The 25,123-nt window shown below is 44.9% G+C and overlaps 1 protein-coding gene and 1 long non-coding RNA gene across 2 annotated transcripts in view; both read right to left on the bottom strand.

The window, feature by feature from the left end:
* Window positions 1–25,123, bottom strand: part of LOC135419882 (uncharacterized) — a 163,534-nt gene that overhangs the window by 7,686 nt on the left and 130,725 nt on the right. The window lies entirely within an intron of this gene.
* UBXN7 (UBX domain protein 7) overlaps window positions 1,070–25,123 on the bottom strand; it is a 28,185-nt gene continuing 4,131 nt past the window's right edge. The window contains exons 3-11 of the mRNA XM_064666793.1: window positions 23,194–23,261; window positions 20,787–20,852; window positions 18,574–18,686; window positions 12,916–13,062; window positions 12,413–12,503; window positions 11,186–11,313; window positions 10,396–10,789; window positions 9,673–9,752; window positions 1,070–6,432 (exon numbers count right to left, since the gene is read on the bottom strand). Coding sequence (XP_064522863.1) covers window positions 6,271–6,432; window positions 9,673–9,752; window positions 10,396–10,789; window positions 11,186–11,313; window positions 12,413–12,503; window positions 12,916–13,062; window positions 18,574–18,686; window positions 20,787–20,852; window positions 23,194–23,261 — 1,249 coding nt within the window. The 3' untranslated portion in view covers window positions 1,070–6,270. The remainder of the gene's footprint in view (window positions 6,433–9,672; window positions 9,753–10,395; window positions 10,790–11,185; window positions 11,314–12,412; window positions 12,504–12,915; window positions 13,063–18,573; window positions 18,687–20,786; window positions 20,853–23,193; window positions 23,262–25,123) is intronic.

Genomic DNA, 25,123 nt, shown 5'->3' with positions numbered 1-25,123 from the left:
GAAGTGCTGAGATGAAACCCTTCTGTGCCAAACCAGCCTCCACCTCGGTCCTGGCCAGAGGATGCTCAGCACAGTGGTCCTTCCTGCTCCTCTCTGCAAATCTATTTGTGGAATCTGCAAATCCATTTCTGCCACAAGTCAGTCACGACTCCTCCAAAATCCCCTTGGACAAGCCCTGCAGGGAGTCTGTGGCTAGAACTGACTGAGGAAATGCCAACACGATGCTGCTGGACAGGATTTGCTTCAGTGCCCTCACACATGTCACCTGAATTAATACTTCAGATAAACCAATCCCGTTAAAAATCAGAAGAAGCCTGCAGAAACGAAAAATAAATTCATTAAACCCAAGAAGTATCTTGAGTTTGAGGTGTCCCTGTAGTTCCTTGACCTGCAAAGGAAAAAAGATTTCCACGCCAGTAGGAATGGGAAATATTTTCTTCCTAAGCTACAGGAAGAGATCAAGGTGTTTTCCAGCTTCAAACAGGGCAAGACCATGGCAGTGGCTGAGGTCACTGTTTCAGTGGAGACCTACCTACAGTCAGGAACACGAGGATGACCCAAAATTAATTTCTTAATTATTGTTACCCCACTGTACCTGCCAGGTCCTTGTCCAGAAGGGCCTCTGCTCACCGACATTTCACGTGAGGCCACAACAGAACATCCCAAGAAGCCCCACAACAACTGCAGAAAGCAGAGGCTCTGCCTTGACAACACCTGTACCAGGAGGACACTGACAGGTCAGAACAGAAAGCCCCATTTTCTCTGCTCTTCCAATTGGAAGGATGGAAAATCCTATCCCTGCCTCTTTTTATTCATTTTCATAAGGGTGTTTTTCCTATCAAGGTCCCAAAAGTTTGTCTCACTTCAAGATTTTGTACCCTCTAGAATGGGTTGAAGTTTTCTTGGGCTGAGCAAGAAGTGCACTTGTTGTCAACAGTTCCTTATCCTTCTACCTCAGTATCCCTAAGGAAAAACTCTGGAACTCCACATGTAAAACAAGGACAGACTTTCATTACAACTAAACCAACAAGTAAACCCCAAAACCAAAAAACCAAGACCTGAAAAAAGCTACTGAAAACAGTTTGTTTTATTTCCAGGATCAAATATTACAATAGGACATTTACATATATTTATAAAAAATGCAGCAGTTGTGTATATAGATCAGAGGTTTCCTTGAGTTTGGTCCCTCCCAGCACAGTGAGCTGAAATCTTCCAAATGAATCCTCTCCCTCCTCCCACGTGAAGTTCGACATCACTGAAGAAGAAAGCGACCGTTGTAAAAAGTTGTAACTCCAAACTGGATGTTCCCCAGTTTGAGGAAACAGCCTCATTTAAAAAAAAAAATCATCTGTCCTAGAGTGTGGTGTCTGTGACGAGGCACCACGTCTCTGAGCTGAGCTTTACCCAGAGGTTCTTCATATAAATCTGGTCTATAAAATAGCACCTCGTCCCCTGCTCTGCAGACAGTTCCTGGATCCTCCCGTGCCTTAAATCTCAGCATCATTTCACAAGCAGTTACACAATGACTTTTCTCTGTACTGCAGACACTCACAGCAACTAAAGCCAGTGACCAGGTCCTGGATTTCTGCCATCACTCACAAGGTACCCATGGAAAACCCTGGATAATCCCAAGGCAGGCTGAGGCACCGGTGCTGAGTGCTGCGCTCTCCGACTAAGAACACGTGTGTGTATGTACATATGGCTCTATTTATTGGGAGTGGACAGACACCAAGCATCTCAGGGACAAGAGGAGACAGGAATAAAAGTCATCACAGAAAGGGCATCCATTAACCTTCCCAGCTCCAAATCCAAACACGCCCGTGGGCACTTCCAGCAACCCAGATGGCCAACACAGGGCTCAAGGTCAGTTTGCTTTGTCTTTGAAACAGGAGCTGTTCGGTTTGTAGAACATAATTTGTTAAAATAAATAAATAGAAAGGGTGAGGGAGAGCAGAGGCTGGATCTGAATCTATTAGAACAGCCAGACAAGGCACAGCCAGTTCTTATGGGACAGCGACTTTGCTCTTCCCCCACCAGAAGCACATCTCTGCCACCCCTTCTCCTCTTGGAATACAAGACCACCTGTTTTATCAACTTGATCAAAAAGGGATTAAACCAGAAGAAAGCAGTGACATTTAATACGAACCAAAAAGGAATAAAAATTAAGTGACAAGTTCCTGAAATGACACAGATCTTTCCACTTGCACCGACATTCCCGCACAGGTCTCTGTGTTCATAATCTGTTTTTATGTGGTTTAGACAAACAACCACAAACACCACGTTTCTGCATCTCTGCAGTGTTTGGTACCTGACAAAACACAGCCCAAGTGATGCTTTGCCCCCAGAAGAAAACTGGTTTTAGTTTAGCCCTTGTTGCTCGAGTCCCCGTGAACAAGCTCAGTGCTCTGAGAGGAACAGGAATTTGAGACCCTTCAGCAGGGAGGTGGAGTTATTAAAACCTGAACTAAACCCAGTTTCTGCAAGGGTACAAACCACAGCACTGGCAGAAGGGGAAGCTGCAGAAGCTGGTGCAGGTGAGTGAACAAATTTGGTAATCTTTAGAAAACATGGCTCTGAAGGACGTGGACCTTGTGAAACACAAGCTGGACAGAGCAGAGGTGTCACCTCCCTGTAACAGAGAGGCAAAAGGTCAGGGAGCTCTGGGAGGAGCTGATGGAAAATTCTTGTTTAAATCTCCTTAGGAACAACAGTACCTTTGAATGCCTTTTATAGTCCACTATACCTTACAAGGCTATGTGCACATATTGGACATTCCTTTAATACTGGTGGTGTTAACGGAGCTGATTTATCAGGAAAAGCAACACACTTCGATGTCAGAAACTGTAAAAATCACAGACCTTAATTCAAAGCCTAACGAAAATAACCCAAGTATGACCAGAAATGTTTGGCACAGCCTTCACCTGCCCTTTTGACATCATGCTGTGAGGCTGAAACTGGTCAATCAGCTTGACTTAAGAGCATGTGGCATCAGGAAGATCCAAAAATCCTTCTGTGGGCCTCTGAAGGATCACAAGTGGGAAGTAAATGTGTCAGCAGCACCTGGCAGGGAAAGCCAGTGCTCATTTTCACCTTCTGTTTGTGAATCCAGGCTGTGACTGGGACTATTGGACATCAAATCCCAAAATGAAGCCCTGTGGGATGAAGAGCACAGGCAGAGGAAATAGCCCTGATGAGTTCTCTGCCCAGAAAAGCCTCCACTGCCTACATGCACTGCTGCTCCTCCAAACCCAGCCCTTGCAACACCACATGCAAATTCTGACCAAGCAGCACCCCCCAGAAGCCACAAACCACAGCCATTAAAGGATTTGTTTCCTTTGTCCTTTGTATGTCAACATCTTATTTCCCAACCAGACCTAACGCATTTTTTCCAACCTGTCAAGGGCAGTTTGAGCTGCACATTTCACATCCAGAAGTGACTGTTGCAAAGGCTCTTTGAACAGTGTCCAACCAGCCCTCACCTTCGCTGCTGTCCCAGCCACAGCTTGGTTCATGTTTTCACCCCCGTTCCTCAGGACAGCAAAACCCATCCTCCCAAGGGCTTCAACGGGGATGAAGATCTGAAGGGGTTGTGTCCTGGCTGGTGCTGGATTTTAACAGCTTTCAGCCCCCACAGCACAGCTGACTGACATGTGTGCCACAGCACTGGGTGTTATTTGGGTTGGGAAGAAGGGAGAGAGGGGAGAGGAATGAAGGGAGAAAAGAGCCACCTGTAGGGACACACATTCCCTAAACATTCTTTTCTCTGTCTCTTGCTCTCAAAGCAAAGCAAAAGAAAACTGATAGAAAAAACACATTGTGCCACAGAAACCAACAACAACAACAAAAAGCCAGGATCATGATTTCTCGGAACAGAACAAACTACTAGAAACCAAAAGATGGGAGAAAAATCCCACTTTCAGTGTAAATCTTCATGTTCTTCTTTCCCTGCTAGAGCAACTCCTGGTGTCCTCACACAGAACTCACAGCTCAGTGAGTACACACCAGGGAGGGGCTGGGGGAGAGAAGCTGCCCATAAACCAGACCTGGGAGTGAGAGGGCAGAGTCAATTCTGCACATCTAACTGTAGGAAAGCTGCTGTGGGACAACATTCCCAGAGGGGATACAAAGCCAGGCCTGTCCAAACTGAGCTAGGCCTCCACCAGCCAACACAGCCAAGCAGCCACAGTGCAGAGAGGACCCTGGAACCACCAAGGGTGCATGGGCAGGAGAGCAGGGAAGGTCCCTGTGCTCCCACTGCCCAAGGGACACGAGGGGCTGTCACTCTACACCTGTTGGGTCCTGCCTCCTGTTGGCAGCCTGCCTTCACCTGCCTGGGGCTGACCATGGAGGAGCAGCAAACAGCCAATTATTCCAACTACACAGCTGCTTCAGGAAGCACTAGATCTACATGGAAACACAAGTTATGGATCTGGATATCCCAGAAACTAAAGGATCCTTCAGTCCAGAGGTGCCACTGCTGCTTCACAGGCCAAACACAACCCCCCTCTCCTCTGCTGCCCTGGCACTTCACTGTCCCACGCTGGGAGCTGCTTCCATGACAGGGTGTCTTTACAAACCAAAATGCCATCTGGTGATACTGATCAGGAAACTGTGGTCAGATTTTGCTTTCCTGACACTACATCCTGCAGTAGAATGCAGCCAGTGTTCGTGTAGAAGGGAAATCAGTTTATACAACTGCATGATTACATGTCAAACCCAATTATGAGCAGAAGACAGCCGTGAGCTCAAACCCTCCTGGGGAACGCAGGACATTTTCTGTGATTCCTCACATTTAAAGGCTCCTGAGTATCCAGGCTAGTATGAAACCAAAGGCAAAATATCTTGAAAAGTTTGAATATGGTAGATTTCTGACTACTGAAGTCTTTAACGTGTACAATCATCTGAGAGTGGCAGAAGAAGTCAGCAGTTATGGCAGGTCCCAACTGCCTTTCTCCTCACTGAGGAAGAGGACATCAAACCGAGTTTTTAGTTGTAAATATGCAAATTTAGTTGTAAATACCAACCACCCTGATGGCTGTGCTGGTTAACTCCTGTCCCACTGTAACAACTGCTGAAATACCAACTGATCAACAGCTCCACGTCTACAGAAGACACTGGAGGAAAAACAGGGCACTGACTTCTGGTGCCAACCTCCAGAGCTGAAAGGAAAGCCTAAACAAAGGAGCAGCTTTCCCATGCAGCCCCCCAGCCTTAGAGGTAAGTGACAGTAGATGAACATGGCAACAGAATAAAAATCATCACAGAGAGTTCAAGCCACCAGGCTGGGCAGCTTTTTCTGAAGCATTAATTTGTGCCAGTCACTCCTGGGAAAACCAACCAAGACGCTGTGCCAAGGAAAACAAAGGCCAACTAACTGCCAAGTCTGTGGCAGGTGTTTTCAGAGTCCAAGATCTCCACAGTATCATCTTCTGTAATCATTTGCAAAATCCTGAGAGCAAGTAAGAAGACACTTTGAGGATGTTGGGAAGAGAACCTGGAAAACCCACCCACTCCCACAAAGGAGTCAGTTCTGCTCCAGCAGTGGACACACAGCTTTCCCTCTGGGCCAAGCAGTCAATCCCAAATAGAGCACAGCTGGCTTTTTTGGGGGGGGTTGGTTGGTTTTTTTACTATGTCCACTGGCAGTTTAAAGCAGGAGGAAAATATGAAGTCAACCTAGAAGTTTTTAAATTAGATGGGGGCAGAGTACTTTACCACAGCTCAACCCAACTCCTTCCCAAAACCAGAGTGTTGGGTAAGTGAACCCTTGAGAAGGCTGGAAGGTTAATGGACACCTTTCATGTAGGGAATCCAAACAAAGGAAAGACTGTCCTGAAGATTACGCTCCCTCCTTAGAGAGATGACTCAGTGCCTTATCACACACTCTTTTCAAAAATAAATTAAAACAGATTTAAGAATAGCAGCGAGAAGGGTTTGTGTATTATGGCCACTCCAAGCTTCAGCACGCCGGACACACCGATCACCGCCTCACTTTATCCCAGGGAAGCAGAGGGAAGATGTTCTTCCCAACGCTCTCTGCAGCTGAGAAAGAGAATAAAACTCTGAGCACTCTCATTTGGTCAGTAGAGCAGGAGAAGGGAGGAAGAGAGAGGAGAAGGGAGGAAGAGAGAGGAAGAGAGGGAAGGGCCAGTCAGCTGCCTGTCTGATTCCAGCACTGCAATCCTGTGACCCTTAACTGCATATTTAACAAGTCGGTGTTCCAGGCAAAGGGAAGAGGGGAGGAAGGCTGGGAGAACTCAGGCCACAGTGCTAATTCCTTTCCTGCACAAAGACAGTCTCTTGAGGACACAGGCCTGCCTCCTGTAACGTGATCTCATAGTCCAGGTGGGAGAGTTTCCTCCGGGGGAAGTTGGTGAGCAGTTCAAAGCGTTCGTTGGGGTATCCTTTGGACTGGACGTGTTTCACGAGGGCCTGGAGAGAAAGAAAGGCAAAGGAGTGTCACAGAATCCAAAAGAGGAACCTAATTCATGTAAGATAAACTATACATAATAGGACATTAATGCAAGAAATAAAAAATTAAGATTTGCAAATAAAATACAAATTTGGAAAAGTGGAAAAAATTTGGGAAAAAATTGAAATAAAATTTGAAAAAAAAGCCTTAAATGCCCCCAAATAAAAGCCCCCTCACTTGTTTATCAGATATTAATCCTTATCCTAAACCTAAATGCTACCAAAGAAGCATTTTTTGTGAGGTAGCACTGGCCAAAATAAATGCAGTACTTTTACTCATTATTTTTTTTCTTGCCTTCAAGAAGCAGGAGGGTTTGGGGTTGTTTGATCTGTGTTTTTAAAGCTCAACTCACTGACTTCTCTGCCTACAGTGGCAATTGGGACAGGATACAGAGGGCATTGGGATGAAGGGGCATCAGCCTCACAATCCAACAAGCAGAGGCTTCAGGAAGAGCTCATGTCCTTGCTGTGATGAGGGAAATTTCCCAAGTTGATCAGGAAATACAGTGGATAAGAGCATAAATTAGGAATTGAGAAGTGGAGACGGGCAGAAGAAAAGGGGATACTGCAACAGAGCAAGACACAGGCAGAATGAAAAGATGAAGCTTTTTTAAGAGAGGGGGAAAAAAGACAAATGTCTTGTATGCAATAAAATAGAAAGTGTGAAAAAATAGGGGGAGTTTCAACACTACTGTTACATAGTTTTGGTGGGTAACTTATGCCTGTAAATTCCAGCAGCCTGCAGCACTCTTCTGGAACAGGTTACCCAGAGAGGTTTTGGACTCTTGATCTCTGGAAGTGTTCAAGGCCAGGTTGGACAGGGCTTGGTGTTCCTGCCCATGGATGAGCTTTAAGGTCCCTTCCAACCCAAACCATTCTGTGATTTTATGATGGAAGGGGCTCCTGAAGGACCCAACCTCTGACCTAACCCACTCTTGGAAGCTTGCTGCTTGCCTAGAGATCCAGGATGTCACTGGTATGATTTTGGTGGGATTATCATCACAGTGTTCCAATATAACAATGACAGAGGCATTTCTTTCCCAAAGATGCACAGTTAGGAGAGACAACACACACAAGCTGCCCCAGGGGCAATTTCATCTGGATATTAAAAAGGAATTCTTTATCATGAAAGAAATTAAACTTTGGAGTAAACTTCCCAGGGAAATAGTGCCATGTCCCTTACTGGAATTATTCTGGACTCAGCTTGAGAGGGCCCTGTACAAGCTCATCTACAGCCCTGCTTTCAACAGAGGGTTAGAGCAGGTGATCTCCAGGGATTCTGTTCAACCTGGACTTTTCCAAGGTTTGATGAGTGCACAACAGACAGGGAAGGACCTGCATGGAGGTTTCCTCCAAATTCCTCAAAATCCACACACAAGCCTTTGGCAGGAGGAGACTGTTCCCCAACCTCCTCCTTTACCAGGACTGGTCTCCAACTGACTTTGCAGATTACAATGCCTGTGTCTGATGGGGAATGCAGGGAAGTGGGCTGACTTCCTTCTCAGGCAACAAGGATGATCAAAATTCCTTTACAAACCACTGGATTTAAATATTCAGTCAAGTTTCCTGCCCATATCCCTCCTTGTCCCCTTTACAAGCCAGCCTTTCCTGCACACCTGAAGCACTTGGCAAACAAAAGGTACTCAGGGGGAGCTGAGCTGCTGAACAGAGTAAAGTCAACTTAATTTGTACATAATGAACAACTGCTTCTGTAAAAAGGGGGGAAATGGGATTATGGTAATACTGGAAGCATAAGCATCTCCTGGAAACAAGAGCATGTAAAGAAGCCACACTTGATTGATAAGAACACAATGATTAAAAATAAAACACTTTTAAAACCAGCCAGTACTGGTGAGTATCATCAGTTAAAACTCCTCAAGTGCAACTGTCTCCTTAAACAATTTCTTTTTCTAGTTCTGGCCAGTTTTAAAATGGAAAAAATCATCATGGAAATGATGCTCACAAAGAAACACCTGAGACTCAAATCTTGATCTGACTGAAACGGCTTTAGAAGATCATATGAGGTGAGCACACAAGCTGCCCGCTCAGCTCTGCAATCAAAAGATATCTTTACCCACAAACCTTGACTCAGCTCAATTCCTCTGCTGACTGTAGAGCAGAAAGGAAATCACATGCTGAGATAAATTTCCTTTAACTTCCACAGTCCATAAAAGGAGTCAAACCAGAAGGCAGGATTATCAGGGGATATCTCAGTATCACACCTATGTACTGCCCAAATAAATCCCTTGAGTGTTCAAAAGTGCTACACGTTTAATAACACACACAAATTTACTTAGCAGGCTGCTTTCAAAAAGCAGTTAAGCTTTTTTTTTTTCCCCATTTATTTTCAAGCAGGAGAGTTAAGAGCATGAGCTTAGGACACTGTACATTCCTAAAGTGCTGCACACTAGGTGATAGCCTCATTTTCTGTATGAGATAGGACACTTCTCTCTCAAATCTGCACAAACTCCTTCTGAAGAGGTGTGCTTTTGCCTTCCCTAAGACTATTAGGCTGATTACACAAAAATGAGCTTAACTGGCCACCAAGCCCTGAGAGCTCATGGCTAACAGGAACACAGTGACCTCTCAGCACACTGCTTCCAGGTAAGCACCCACAAAATCTGGATGGAAATGTCATCCACATCGACTTCTCCAAGGGAAGTGAGACCAAAGCACAGCTGAAACTGTGAATTCACTGTGAAACTGAAATTAATATTGTAATGAATTTGTTTGGGGAGAACTTCCTCCAAAGTCTGCCGTGTCATCCATGCCCAGAAGGGAGGGTGGAAGTATGATGGGAGTGACGGAGAATGAGAATGAAGAGTTTTGCTTTTGCTTTTACCAACCAAACTTTTCCATTTAGAAACAAAGTCCCACAAATGAGTGAGCTGAGGGTGTTTTATGGTAATTAATCATTAATGCAGAAGCCACTTAGAGCCACCACAGAATGGAAATGAGCAGTTTGGGGATTAAGGAAGACACTGGAGTGTACTGGGAACCCAAGCAGCAATGGCAGCACACAGAGTGAGCAGGGTCTGCTGATCAGAGAGGAGTGACATGGAACACAACAGAAGGACAGTGCAAGCACTCCCTGGACAGACCTCTTCCACTAGATCTGATTTCAGCAGTGCCAGAGGTACAGTAATTCTGCAGGTTCAGCCCTCCTGTACTCAAACAAGGATTCCCATTAACTCCACTCACCAGAAGTTTAGCTTGTTCGGGCAGTGAAACTTGTTCCCTCTTTCCATCTGGATACCTCAGCATCAGCTGTGCCTTTGGTCCTACACAAAGGAAGTTACTGCAAGTTAACAACAGGACTTGAGTTGAGTTCTTGTGTAGATTTTAGGTGCGACAGCACAGCAGGGTTAGGGACTGCAGACAAACACAGGGTTCCAGTCTGTGAAGATGTATTTCTGCCACAGGTACTTAAAATACACCCTTCAAACTCAGGACTCTTCCAAAACAGTGGTGACTGGAACCAGTCAGTGTGCCCAGAGCACGCTGCACCTGCACTACACTGGTGTGTGCTTTACTCCTGGGTAAGGTCTCAAAGTAAGAAACCTGAGCTCAGGGACTTGGTCACAGCACCAACCCTGCCAGAGCCCAAGGAGTGTTTGGACAACACTCTCAGGGACAGGGTGGGATTGTCGGGGTGTCCTGTGCAGGGCCTGGAGTTGGACTTGGTGATCCTTATGGGTCCCTCCCAGCTCAGGAGGTTCTGTGACACTATGACTAACAGGACTCTGCAGGCTGAGCCAAAGTGGTGCTGCTGCCACGGGGAATCACTGTCTGTGGCAAGAAGTCAGTAAATCAGAAGAGATTCAGCTTTTTAAAACCAGGGATGAAACCATGCCGGCAGAGTATAAACAGTTTCAGAGAAAAAAGGCAGCAAAAGCCAGGTCATGATAGAAAGTGTTAACTTACCATTCACATCTAGGCCCCGAAATGTACTCTCAGGCTTGTCCGGTGACTCCTCCGGCGTCCCCGCATCGATGCAGGGCACAGCTCTGTGGTTGGATGTTGTCCCAGGCTCAGTCCTTGCAGGGGCCTCAGGCTGAGGCCTCCGGCTCTCCTCTTTTTTATACCCCAAGTCCTTGTGTGGAGACTTCCTCAGCTTGGCAGGAATCTCCGACTCCGACTCCTCCTCAGAGCCGCAAACTGAAATAAACTCCTCGCTTCCAGAAAAAAGCTCTGACTCCGACTCCTCATCCGACCGACTCTCCTGCTTGGCCTGCGAGGAATCAAAATGTGTCTCCTGCAGGGAGGCTCTGATGGCAGCTTCCAGCTGGCTGTCCTCACTGGCATCGATGAGACTCTCCTGTGGAACGCAGGCACGACACAAATACATCAGGACCGCTTTTAAACATGCACTGAAAATCAAAAGGGCATCAGTCTTCCAAAGGGAAGCTACTAAACCTGTCAGGAAGAAACAGCAGGGAAAGCTAGTCATGCTATTATTAGTTAATGGCTTCTCCTTGGAGTTCTGCATGGAGTAATCCATTTTCCTCTCACACATGCTGTTAAATCCAAACCAAATGCTGAAAGCACACACTGCACAACAAAACGGCGACCCTGGGAGAAGGCATTCCCTGTATTTTTGCATGCCCTTGCACTAACTCTGTGAGTCTGTCTGGGAAATCAGTGGAGCTGGATAAAGACAGGCCAGAGTGCTCTTTCAGGTGCCTCCAGTCCTGCCAAAGGGCCTCATACTCACCGAGCGAGAGCATTTCTGGGGAGGGCTGGTGGAATGCCCGTCCAGCTGGCCATGCTCACTCAGGAACCCAGTCACTTGGTCCAGGAAAGAAGTCACATCCAGCTGGTGCCACTCCACGAGCTTCTGGCCTGGGGAACAAAAGGCATCATGAAACATCATTTCAGCAAAAAATTGCAGTTCAGTGGTCAAACACACCAACTCACTGCTGCAAGAGTCCGTATTTGTGGAACTGCAGCTTCCCACAGGCTACCACCTGATAATTATGGAGCTTCCTCCTTCCACTCCCTTGAAAAGGGACAGGCACAAATACAGACTCAGTTTATTTCCTTCTTTTCTTTATATCTACGGGAACATGAGCACAGAATGGTGAATTTGTCTTCAAAATGAATAAACACCAAACCGCTTGGTTTATGAAGAAGTACTTCTACATTCTTGTTAAATTGATTCCAACCCTTGGCAAACAGCATTTGTTCCCAGAAGTAAAGTGCTAAGAAGAGTATCCTAACTTCAGTTGCAACATTAAAAAAATATATGTATTTTTGGCTGGTTTAAATCAAACATGAAGAAATCTCAGCTTTGATCACAGACATTATTACTTCAGTCCTTAGAAGTAGGAGACCAGACAAGCATTATATGACCTGACAGCTGCATTATATGATGATAAAAGAAGGTGCTGGGATACAAAAGAAAAAGTAACACTTTTGAAAGAACTGGAGGGAGAGGCAGAAGTTTGACTGTTCACATAAAAACTGCAAACAAACAAACAAAAAAACCCCCAAACAACAAACCTGAAGCCAAAACAGTATTTCAGAATTAAGATGCATTTTAAAAAGTCACCACTGAGCCTCACAAAAATAGTGTGGAAGGAGCAGGAAGCCAATTCATGTAATGCTTACAAATACTGTGGTTTATTCATCATATGATTTCAAGAAGCTTTTAAAAGGAGAGTTAAAAAAAAGAATTAAATTCAGAGTTTTGCCACCAGGTGGAAGTGTTTTCACCTCCTAAGCAAAGTACTTGCTAAGCTTCAAATACACGAGATTTCTGCAAGTTTGGGGTGTTTTATTCCCTTAGTTCCTCCAGAACTGTGTCACTGCTTCAGCAACAACAAGGTCTCACAGAGATTCTTCAGCCAAACGTAACACCAACTGCAGTGGAAGGTATTCCAGCCTACAACTGCCAGTCCTCCCCATGGGATAATAACTCCAGGTAACCAATGTGCCTTACCTGTCCTGGGATCCAGGATGGAGACATAAGGGAAGTCTGCTAATTTGTAGAACTGGATGTACCGCTGTCCTTCCTCGCTGTCATGGTACACCTGCAAAACACCACGTTGGGGCAAATCAGTGGCTGGAGAGGGAACACAAACAAACTGTGCCTTGAAAATGCACCAAGTTTTTCTCTTGTTTTACAGTATATAAACTACAAAAGGTACAAACAGTTCTCAGTAACTGTGACAAGCTGAAAACATGCCTCCACCTCTCCATGTATTAGAAGCTATGTGGTAACACCTCGATTGCACAGGTGAAAGGCAGTTTATGCATTCAAATGCATATCCCTGAATTACATCTACGTCCATAAACCACACACACTCCATGACACACATCTTCTCTGCAAGTTCAAGAGAACTCCATTATGCCACTGCATTCAAATAAGTCCTTTTTATTTTATTTTTTTTACTGTTCCATCTACCAAGGCCATCACAGATCCAGCCCCGTTCCATTCCTCACCTGCCAAAAAATGAAGTGGTCCCGGATGATGTTCTTCACGGCCTCGTTGCTCCAGACATCGCGGTTGAGACACTGGCAGGCAAAGTCTTGCACGTTCTGAATGTTTATCATGAGCCACTTGTTCTGCATCTGACCACACTCCTTGGCCTGGAAGCAGAGAGGAAAAGCTTTGTGAGATCAGACTGAAGAGCCAGACACCACCAACGATCAGAGATGGCTTCTAAAACTGCCAGACCTTCCACCAAAACCCTTCCCGGTGAGGAAGATGGACAGGGCTAGTGAAAAGGCATCCACAAGACAGAAGGCAGGGCTGAAGGATCTGCTTTAAATGAGCCTGGCTGAATTACAGAATCACATCGATGAACAGAGCTGCCGGATTTTCAACAAGCCAAGCACAGGGTGGGAAAAGCAACTCAGAGGGGGGACACACATGGCGATGCTGAATAAAGTATTTATTCAGGAAAAAGTGTAGTCAGTCACACTGGTCTGACAACAAAGACCTGCTCAGTCTAAAGATAAACCCGTGGATCATCTGCTTAAATAGGTTGCATAATTGACAGAGGACTTTCATTAATTCAACAGGACCACTTTGCTGTTTTCTTTTTCCTCTCCCAGTTTTGAGTCACTCCATGACTGTCCAACTGCCCAATTAGGCATCCTTTTTTGATGCTCCTTATCCAGACTGCAAGTGGGGAGGAAGACAAGAAGGCGCAGGAAGAAATCTTACTGGTTTGAGTCACAAAGCTGGCACTGTCTGATTGCCTGGTTAATGGTAGGAGTTTGATCAAGAATGTAATTCTGATCGCTGAACTGTCATACCTGTTGAAAAAAAGAGGGCTAGATCAACAGCAGGAATGCTCTTACCACCTGGAAAGACTGGAACTGGCATAGGAACTCCCTTTGCTTTCAAAAATATATATTTTTAAGCTATGTTCACCATCCTGCTGGTAATGTGCTGTCAAGGAATTCAAAAGAAAAAAAAATTCAGAGGAATCAGGATGTTATGCAAGATTTTGCTGTTTTGGGCACTACTGTGTTCCCCAAACCAAAGTTTTTACTTTTGAAATGAATTTTAGCCAGTGTAGCCTGGAACAGTCAGCCTGTCCACTGCGTGACAGACAGACATGTGAACCCCACACACTCAGCTTCACCAAGGCAAGAACCTCAGCCAACAAAATCCATCTGCATGGCCAAGTGCCCTGCAGAGACAGCTTCTGTTTCACTCAAAGGAAAAAAAAATGAATGTAGAAGCAGGGAACAGTCCTGTTCTCAAAAGGGGCCTCCCACTGACTACCTACCACTAATATCACACTGCCAGAACCCACCAGGTCACCAGGTGAGAAAAATGGGGCAGGTGACATTTAAGTAACTGGTAAGGGTCTTAAATACAGCCATCGTGCTTTTATTTAAGACTTGTTTTGAGCTAACTGTGGGTTTTGAGAATTTAATCTAGGAAATCAGTTTAAGACAAGGCCTAGAGGTAGTGCCCAAATATATAGGGAACAAAAATCCTTATGTTACTTGAATCAATTGGATTGCCTTAGTCCTGTGTCCTAATCTAATCTGTATTGGATTAAAAGAACAAACTCAAAAATACATAATTAGAAAGCTGGAAAGTGCATCTCGCTCTTCTGCACTTTGTATACTTTTCATCAATATTAATGAAAATCTCTTGCTCTACCTCTCCTCTGTCCAGCTAAAAGTCCTTTGAAGGATGGAAGCAGGAAATTCCACACAGAACATTTGCAAAGATGAGTTGTCACCTGTAGAGCAGGTAGAGCATTTGAAACTACTTTGAACTTTCTTCCAAAAACAGGCTTCAGATTTACCATTTAAAAGGACACAGTTAAACTGCTGCTATCTCACACCCACAGCTCTGCTCTTACACTGCCCCTGGGATTCTTCAGAGGGGGTGGAAGGAGAAGGGTGTGGGGGGAAGAAATGCTGAGGGTTTGGAGATTGTATAGGTGGGTCATCTGGTAAGTGACAAAAGAACAAGGGAAGGCTCAAGAGCTGCCTTGTGTATCCCAAAAGCTGCCTGATGGATTTAGATCCACTGTTTCCATCCCCAACTGCCCCCCATTCTCCTCCCCCTTCGATGGACAAAGGCCAGGACCAGGCACTCAGAGAGCCCACAGACAGGGCACTACAGAACAGCCACTCTGAGAGCAGAGCCAGTGGAACTCAGATGCAAAAACCAAACCAAACCACTCCAATCTGTCCTAAGTCTGCCTTTACCCTTTCCCAGCCACATTTTTCATCTCTACGACTTAGAGCAGCAAACTGGTCAGACAATCTGTGAAACAAGTCTTGTTTTACACCCAGTGCTGGATCTCACTGCACAACCTCTGGCTCTTGCACTAGTAAAAATAACAAGTTTTCTTCTCATTTGACTTCTCTGAACATATATGGTTTAAAAATGATGGGGTGGCTCAGCTTTGTGGAAATGCAATCCTCCTCCGAGTCAGCAGGGAGAAGAAGGAAGTGGAGCCAAGCATCTTGTGACCCTCTGGACATCTGTGTGATTCAGGGTGGAAGATAACAGGTGACAGGGAGTCAGAGCAGGAGATCATCCAACAAGAAATCTCCTGTTTGTGCCACACTTACACCTCCTGCCTGGGGCAGGGCACAGATCCTTTCTCCAAGCAGCCACTCCTGTACCACAGCTGTACCTGCAGGCCATGCTGACCCAAACCAGGACAGAAGCACCTTAGGCACCACTAGAACACAGTGACCAAATTATTGCTGTTTGTTAAGTAGCAACAATTAAAAAAAAAAAAAATCAGTCTCAGCTGTAAAGCAGGGAGCAGCTAGAAAAGGCTTAACTTGTAAAATGGGCAAAAAAAATCACAGAGACAGACTCGAAGCTCTGCACCGTGACATCCAGTCACTTCAGTGAATCCCTAATGAGTGTTAAACACAGAACTGCACACACCAGAATCACTTCCTCCCTCAACAAGAAAGGTAAACTAAGGTAATTCAGTGTGTACCCCCCAAATTAAATCATCTCTCACGTCACATGCACGAAGGGAGAACACCTGCAGTTCTTGAAAGCAGTCGAGATGAGAACTAAACCACTGTTCTCAAGCATTTTTGGGGTGCAATTTGTTTATTGTGCTCAGGTGATTTATTCCCACCAGATTCCACACTAAGGAGAGAACTCTGTTTAGTTTAGTTAATCACACACTTTACAAGTATTGTGATCATAAGTTGTTCTGCATGTGAAGCACAAGGCATCTTCACATACAGCAAGTTAAAAAAAACCCCAATGTCATTCAACACTTGAATTTTTTTTTCTTCAGTGGAAGTTAATCTCACCTACTCCTAAAGCTTGTATTACTGAAAAAATGAAAATGAAATGGCAACTTTTTGGACCTTACTGACAACAAAAACCCGAAGAGGAGCAACAGATCACGAGCAACAAAGATACATGAAAGCATTAATAAGACCAGATGCCACCACTCTTGCCAAGTTTGAATGAAGTCCTAAATCCTAAATGATTCCATGATAAATGCACATGGCTCAAGCCTGGCTGAGCATTCCTGCACAGCCCTCCACAGGCTGGAACACACCACACCCCAACCATGGTAAGGAAACCCCACTTACATTAAAACTGAACTACAAGAGCATCAAAATGACAGTATTTAGTTTTTTGGCACTTCAGAATAAATCTCTGATTTATCCTTTGGTTTATATATGTTTCTCTCAGCGTACAGAGAAGGGAGAAGCCAAGAGCAGCTTGCTAGAGATGAATTTTGAGAGACTCTGGTCACTGAGGCCCCACACTGCCCCAGGCTGAAGCAGCAGAGCAGTCTGCAGTCCAAAAAGGTAAAAAGCAAGTGGTCGACACATTGAGAAGACGAAGAGTTTTATTGCAATGAAGCTGAGGAGCATCAGAGTGAAATGAAGGGGACCCCATGGGACAAGGAGCTGTACAAGAACACACACCAGAAAGTGCACATGTCTTTAGAGAGGAGCTCCTGCACAGAACAAGGTGAGTATATACAACCCCCTTCCCCACTCCCAGCCCACCCTTCCTTTTTCTTTAAGTTTCAAGAGTGAATCAGAATGCAGAGACTTTAGGACAAACCAATCCATCAATCAGTTGTTTCACTCTCTGAAACTACTTTTGACTGTGACAGATGCCACAATTAACATTGCTAAAGTCTTGATGTGTTTTCAGCAAGACCTGAGGAAGGACCAGCCCACATCTCAAATTCCACAGAGGGCTCACAAGGAGCTCAGAGGGCACTCCCTGACTGTCCTGGAGCAGCACTGGTTGTTTCCATGTGAATTCCCATTACTGCTGCCTTTAACCACGTGTTTGGTGGCTTCAGCAGCAGCTCTGAACCCCAGGCTCAGGAGGTATCACCAGCTGGAAGACCTGACACACCTTCATTTGAGGTAAACCCTAAACCACAGATCACAGGGACATCTGAGCACCAAGTGCTTCAGGCTGCTCCTCTGCTTCCAAACTCCTTCCCAAGGCAGACACTGCTGTTCTCTGCCAGCATCCTTTCACACTTGGAATTTTGTTAGAAGATTAAATAGATAGAGGGCACCTCAGAACAGGGGAATTAGTGACAAGGCAACTGATCCCTGGTGATTTGGGAAGCACAAAAAGAGATGAGGGTAACAGGATGAGAGCTGGAGACTCAATAAAGGCACATAGTGTTTCATCAGAAGTTCTCCAGCAGTGCTCTAGTATTTGTGCACAGCAGCAGAGGCACATATGAAAACAAGGTAAATAATATTTTTGTTCAGCTCCTGCAGTCAGTTCTCCAACATCTGTACTGCACCATTACTTTGCATTCTCATTAAATAATATTATAATAATAATCAATAATCATTACCATCATCAATCTCAGCTATTCAAAGATGACCAGGAGGAAGTTCAGTAGTAACTGCAACTTCTGAAGGATATCTGGAAATTATGGGCTCAAGAAATGAAAATATATACCAATCTGCATATTCTCTAATCATTAGTTAAGTTGCTGATCCATATCATAACAACTTAGGATGAGATCCACACATGCCTACACAGACAAGAAAGGTGACACCTGTATCTCTGGGATACTTTTCCCATCACTACCAGATGCAAAAGACACCCATTTTATACATGAGCAGGGCCTCTGCTGAAGATAAAGCTGTGGTTTCATGGCAAAGCCACACTCAAATACTTTTAGTAGCTCAGGTATCAAAAACCACTCAGCTGTGTTAACTCCACCTGAGCTTCTCAGCAGGGCTGTGCTGCAAACTACCCTGCCCCTTGTGAACTCCTTCCTCACCTATCCAAAGCAGTCCTCCTCCAGCTTTTTCTGTATCGTGCCCTACGGAGATACTCCAAGGGATTCAATTTTTCCATTCCGATGGAAATTCTGATCCCTTGCTCGCCAAAGTCCTTCACCAAGTGGGATTTGCCACACTGATATTGAGTGGGCTCTACATGGTCATCATCAACTCCTGTTGGGCTTGATGGCCCTTCCAAGGTGATACCACCATTAGTGAAGTTCTTCACTGTCACCCCCGTTCCCACACGCAGTTCACCAAATATTTATCACTGCACAGTCTTTTGCAACCTCCTGACCCTCCAGCCATGGATCCCCCCACGCCAGCAGCCTGACACAGAGGAGCTGCACCCCCCCCCTCAGCCCTCACCGTTTCAAAGCTGCCCTTGTGCATCAGGTCAATGGGAGGCCTGAAGAGATCTGCCAGCGTCGTGAGCTTCTTGTCCACGGCCCCTCCGTTCCGGAGCTCCTGCTCCTGCCGAACTGCACCGCCCCAGGAGGAAAGGAGGCTGGGTTAGACAAAAGACACTCACAGGGTGGATTTATGGTTGGCTGAACGCTCAAGCACAAAACTTCAGCAGTAGGCACAGGGTTGGACCCCACCAAACAAGATCAGCTGGTATGTAAGGGCAGAATCCCACTTGTCTCGGCTTTCTCTCACTTTAACTCTTAAAAAACATCTTAATAAACCTGAGTATCAGCAGAGGGGGGTCATATACCAGTATTTGAAAACAAATAAGTCAAAAGAAGCCATGACTTGTCCCCAGTGATGCTTTAAAAGGGGAAACTGAGCTAGATTGTAGCAATGTAATATTTCTACTGTAGTGTTTCCATTACTTGACTGTGGGGCAATCCCACAGAAAAGAAAATCCAAAAAGATTAAGTTTATATGGGGAAATCTCTTTGGATGTTTATATTTAATATCAAATCTTCCCACAATCAGCTCAAGGTACCACTGTCTCAGGTGAACAGGTTTTCAGCCTTGTTTATCCCCAAGTATCACACTTTGAATGTGTCCTTTAACTGCATCAGTTCCACCCAAAATAACACAGAACATATTTCCTACACAGACCTGATCATGTACAATAGAGATACACATGTACACAGCAGATACACAATGTATTTTGTGGAACCAAGTCATCTGAAATGGGCAATAACTATCCCAGGACCAAAAATCTTCCAGTGTGGAAGGAGATGTCAGTGGGCCAAAGTGTACAAACCATGTCTGAGCAGACACACAGGGAATAAAGCATCCCTGTGGAACAGGCCTAGGAGACAGGAAATAAACTGGACTTTCATGGCCAGGGCTGCTTTTCCAGAGACAGACATTCAGGGGTGTTCATCTATAAAGTTTTACCAAAAAGCATGACAATGTTTCACCATAAACCCTCACAATGAATTACATATTGTGCATCTTTAATGTCTTAGAGTAGAATCCCAGAATGGTTTGGGTTGGAAGGGACCTTAAAGCTCATCCAGTTCCAAACCCTGCCAGGGGCAGGGACACTTCCACTAGACCAGATTGGAAGATGGTGAGAATAAAAATTGTGATTCTGTAAATGGTGCATTTTCATTTACACAACTACCAGTGGTTTTTGTAGTTAATGAGTTCATTATTACTGCAAAACTCTCACCAAACCTACCAGGGGAAACAAAGTAATTATCAACACTTATTTTCAGTTTGGCAGCCCACACCTGTGTGGGAACATGGTCCCACTTGTGTGGGAGCCCAGGAACAAGGGACAGGACAAGAGGAAACAGCCCCAGGCTGCACCAGGGGAGGCTGAGATTGGATATGTGGGAAACTTTCTTCACAGAAAGGGCTGTCCAGCCCTGGCACAGCTGCCCAGGGCAGGGGTGCAGTCCCCATCCCTGGAGGGATTTAAAAGCCATGTGGATGTGGCACTTGGGGACATGGGTTAGTAGGTGGCCTTGGCAGTGCTGGGAGAATGTTTGGACTCGATGGTCTTGGAGGGCTTTTCCAACCTTAACGATTCTACAGTTACACCTCTGGAATACTCCAGCAACATCAGCAACAAGAACTGCACAACAGCCATAACTCAGCTGTGAAATATCTGGTGTTGTGCTGTCACAGTGATATTCTGTGAAACTTAATGGATTAAACAACAGCCAGTGCTTTGGCATTTGGAAATCCTGTGTATGAACAGACAGGGGCAAACAGCAATTCAAGTCATGAGAACCTCGTGTGTGGCCAAGGAAGAAGCCTCAGGGCTACTCAAATGTAATTCAAGTGTCAGAATGACCACTGCCTAGCCAAGAAATATTCCACTTGGGTGTTAGAGATTCTTCCCCCTTTTCTACTCCCTCTAGAACACAAAAAGAGGTTTTTTCAGAGTTAGCAAGAAAGTATTTGCCATATGAAAGCAGACAGAATATACCGTGATAATAATGATTCTCTAAATCTCATAATATTATTCAAAAAAACTTCTACACCACAGGCAATTTAAAAACCATTCGACAACTGAAAGCTGTCCTAGCCTACAAGGGAAACAATTTTTCAATCTTATTTGAATTAAAAGTAATAAAACAAAACGTCAGGCTTACTGATCTATGGACACTTACTGGTTTCTGTCTGGAAATCCCGAAAGCCATCGAATATGGAGCGCGCGGGTCTGCGTCTCTTAGGGGCTTAAAAAAAACAAACAAAATCCAGGAGTTATGTCAGAAGTGCCTTATCAAAACAAACACATATTAGTACTTTCCATCACACGTGTGAGAAAACAGAACAGAGATCCAAAGCAGGGATGACGTGGAAGAAGCGGAAGGGACAGAGGAGGATGGAAACAGGTGGTTTGTAAATCCCGTTTTCCAACTCGTCCTGCCTCCAGCAAACCCTGCCTCAGACACAACACATGTATCAACAATACACAGATGTTTAAAGTCATCCCCTTCTGATGGGATCACCAAGGCCCATCAGCATGTAGTGGCAGTGCTGTCACAGCATCACCATGTCACAAATCCAGTCAAGATTTTACCAAAGGCCTTCAAGTGGATGAAAATCTTTAAAAGATTAAACCCCATGGGAGAATATTTTCTTTGTAAGGAAACACATTTGGTTTTTTCCACAATGCAGTTCTATTCTTTTCTAAACTCTCATTCTGACCCTGTCCCAACTTCTTGGCTGGACTGGCAACAGCCACAGTTTTCCATTAGATCCAGTGTCACTGTTTGCAAGAAAACCTTCAGAACTGATTATCTGCAGCTGGACAGAGACAGCAGCCCAGGCAGATGTCAGAAATAACACCCCCAAGTCCCACTGAAGTCCTAAGGTCCAGCACAACCACTGCACTCAGAATGAAAACAGAACCGCTCGCTGGGACTTGTTGCAGCTCTTTATGTGCTTTACTGTCAACTGAAAGCAGAACAATTTTAATACAGAACTTTCAAAGCCCAACTGCTATGAGACATAATAAATAACAAACAAATTAAAGTAAGACAAATACAATCTATACCCAGTGGAAGCGTGTTGATACAGACTATCACGGAAAAAGCCTGAATAAGGAACATGCTTGTGAATAACATCTCAACTCCAGTAACATCTTCACCCCGAGTGCTTAGGGACAAGCACAGCCCACCAAAGCCAACCTCAGAGCAACTTCAACTCAGCTGAGAACAGGAACTGAAGGACCACTTCAGCAAAAGCAGCACGTCCCTGCAGGCTCAGCCCCAGCCTGGCAGCACAGGTGAGCAGGTTCTCAGCAGCCTAGGTAGCTGCTTCCCTGGTCATCCTTTGCACTGCAAGATGGGATCCGTGCATCTGGCAGAGCACAAACACACAGGATCACCTCTTCAACTGGAAGAACACCTGAGCTCACACCACCACCTCTCAATGTGATGCTGCTAAAAACAGTAAGCAGCATCTCCCCTGCTTTGAGGTTAGAGCTGAGAAGACAAATGAAGCATCTCTCCAGGTTCAGCTACTTTTTCAGGCTGCTTCATGTTTGAAACATAAGTGGCACTGGTGCATCAGAAGGGCCAGGAGGGCATCACTGACCCAGGACCCTTCAGTTGGTGGTCAGTGACTGTGACTGAGATCAGTGTGTGACAGGTGGGTAGAACCTGACCAACCATTAGGGTCAGCAGATCTTAACCCTGCACCACTGAGATTCCTGAACCCACAGGAGCCCACACATCTTTGTCAAAAACTCTGTCAGGCCACAGGAACAAGTACAGAGCTTGTCTGTCTTCAGAGAGGCCTCAGCAGGTCACCTTCCTCTGGAACCACCTCCCAGCTTGTGCATCCTGGCTAAAGACCTCTCTGATGCTGAAACAAAGGTTTAAGAGAAATCCAGTTCCCAGGTAAACCTGAAGCTTGGTCTCCTTCTCCTTTCTAACACAAGAACTAAACAAAGAAAAAAGAGCATTTCCCGTGGGTGTGAGACCACTTTAGTGACGAGCACTTGCATGGCCCTCCTTGATAAAAAGGGTGAGGTTCTCAATCCACTTGACATGGCAAAAGTCAGCCCAGAAATGGCCTGGTCAACACAGGAAGGACAGAAACAAGAAAAGTAGCTGCATGGTGCAGCTTAAAGAGCAAATTAAATTCCTAAATGAGAAATGGAGAAAGCTATGGGTAATAATGATACAGGTCACCCCTTCCTTTTGATCTTTCATCTCCCTAGGAAGCGTGCATTTGTCCTCTTCATTTTCACTTCATTTTAACAAAGATTGAGCCAAGGCTCAATGTCTCATCCCAGCACCTTGAACACTTCCACAGCAGTGTCCCATGGTTCTGAACCCCCAGAATGCAGATGTGTACTTAATTAAGTTAATTGGCTGTTGCCTCACCAGGTCTCATGAAACAGGAGTTAGCAAAATTAGTACCTTTGGGAACGCAGCATCTCTCACGTGTGAGGTTTTCGATACCACTGGTGTTACTTCTTCATATTTAGCAAGTTCTGGTTTTCTTTTGTCACTTAGCTCATCTCAATGTAAAGAAAACAGAAACAAAATAACAACACAAGCCTACCTCCAAACAAGGGCTCAGGCTCTACTAAAATTTCCTGCTTTTGAGGAATTGGAGCTCGTACTTCATCCCTATCAAAGGAGAAGAAAAAAAAAAAGATCAGAGAGATGGTAATATTTCAAAAGAATGTATAAACCACATTTCACTGTGCTCCAAAAGCTCCTGCAACTTGAACCAGCTAAGGATGCTGCTGTACCACTGCACAGAGAGAAGAGATTTGGGGTTAAAAGGGACCTCGAGAGAGCATCTATTCCCCCTCATGGCACTGCTGCAGGACTTGGTACCCACTGCATCAAGCTCTGGCACAGATTACCTTTGACAGAAGATTACACAAACCCCTGAGTGACTCGATCCCAGGCTTTGTCAATCTACTATTTAAATGCTTTTTCTTCTTTAATAACTTTGTTAGAACTTGGAAAAGTTTCTTCAAACTTAGCAAAAGCTGTTAATTACCCCATTTGCTATCCTCCTTCTCTGATTATCTACATAGAGAGCAAAAACTATTCTCTTCCTTATTACCAGCTTTCTTCTGATGGAAAACCTTTTGCTTTCACTTGAAACCCAGAGCTCCCTCTTATCCAGAGGAAGGAAAACAAGATGGTCAAAATGCCCATTTCCCCCATTTCAAGCAATTCTTGGCTTACATAACTGGGCTCCCTCACATATCAACAGCTCAGTTATGGTTGCAGAGATTTACAGATAATCTCAAATTGCAATTAGGATAAGAAAGGAAATCACAAGGGCTCTGAAACATCACTTAACCAGTGCAGTTGGCTGGCCCTTGGATCTGTGTGGAGGAGGACACGGGTTCATCCATTGCTACAACCTGTCTAGGAACTCCCTCTTTCCTTGGACTCTTCCAAGGTGTACAGTGTGCACTTGATGGTTCTTGGCTGTGCAGGTTTCAAAAAGTAACTCAGAATGTCAGCAGGATGCAGTAACCCTGCTGTTAACCTCCACATCTTTGGCTGCTGTGTGCAGCCAGTTACTCTCCATTTGCATATTTACTGTTCTCTCTTCCTAGGAGGAACACTAAGCTGACCAGCACCTGGAGGGTGTCAAGTATAAAAAAGAAAGTATTCCAAGAAAAACTTCAACCTTAAGTCACTAGTGTGCCAAAAGTTGTCTAGAAATAAGAATGCTAACACCTATAAATGCAGAGTTTTACCTTCCATTACCTGTCAAAGGTTCAAGCAGGAAGGCACTTGACATGAGCTATAAAAGTCAGTGCCACAACAACTGTTTAAATTTATACATGTGCTTCAGAAGTATGAGGGGGAAGGCTTTTCCTCTGTCTTTTTCCCCAAAGTGGACGATTTTCATAAAGACAAAAGCCTGGCCAGGTTTAATTTACAATATTTAATGAATGTGATTTATACCAACTCATTTCCACTGAAAACATTCAATTTGTCCCAAACAGACTCATCAACAGGCAGCACCAAAAGCCTTTCTGCCATGGTCAAGTGGAAAAACTCTTCCCTTTACAGGCATCTGATGTGCAAGACGCTGATACAGATGTTGTAGCTGCTGATTCCTCTGCACACTGGTAGACATGGTCTGGCCTTTCCAGTGCAAGACAGGGATAAAACACCTCCAAACAAACAAAAGCCAAACAAAAAAAGCAAACAAAAACAAAGAAAAAAACCCAGGTAACAAGTGACACAGTGAGACAAAACAGCCTCAAGTTGTGCCAGGGGAGGTTTATATTGGATATTAGGGAAAATGTCTGCACTGAAAGGGTTGTCAAGCACTGGCACAGGCTGCCCAGGGAAGTGGTGGAGTCACCATTGCTGGAAGTGTTCAAAAATCGTGTAATGGTGGCTCTTGAGGACATGGTTTAGCGGTGAGCGTGGTGGAGTTGCTGGGTTGACAGCTGGGCTTGATGATTTTAAAGGTCTTTTCCAACCTTAACAATTCCAGAATTCCATAAAAT

This window comes from Pseudopipra pipra, chromosome 10 (assembly GCF_036250125.1).
Source record: "Pseudopipra pipra isolate bDixPip1 chromosome 10, bDixPip1.hap1, whole genome shotgun sequence".
Classification (NCBI taxonomy): domain Eukaryota; kingdom Metazoa; phylum Chordata; class Aves; order Passeriformes; family Pipridae; genus Pseudopipra; species Pseudopipra pipra.
This window is presented reverse-complemented; position numbering and strand designations above follow the sequence as displayed.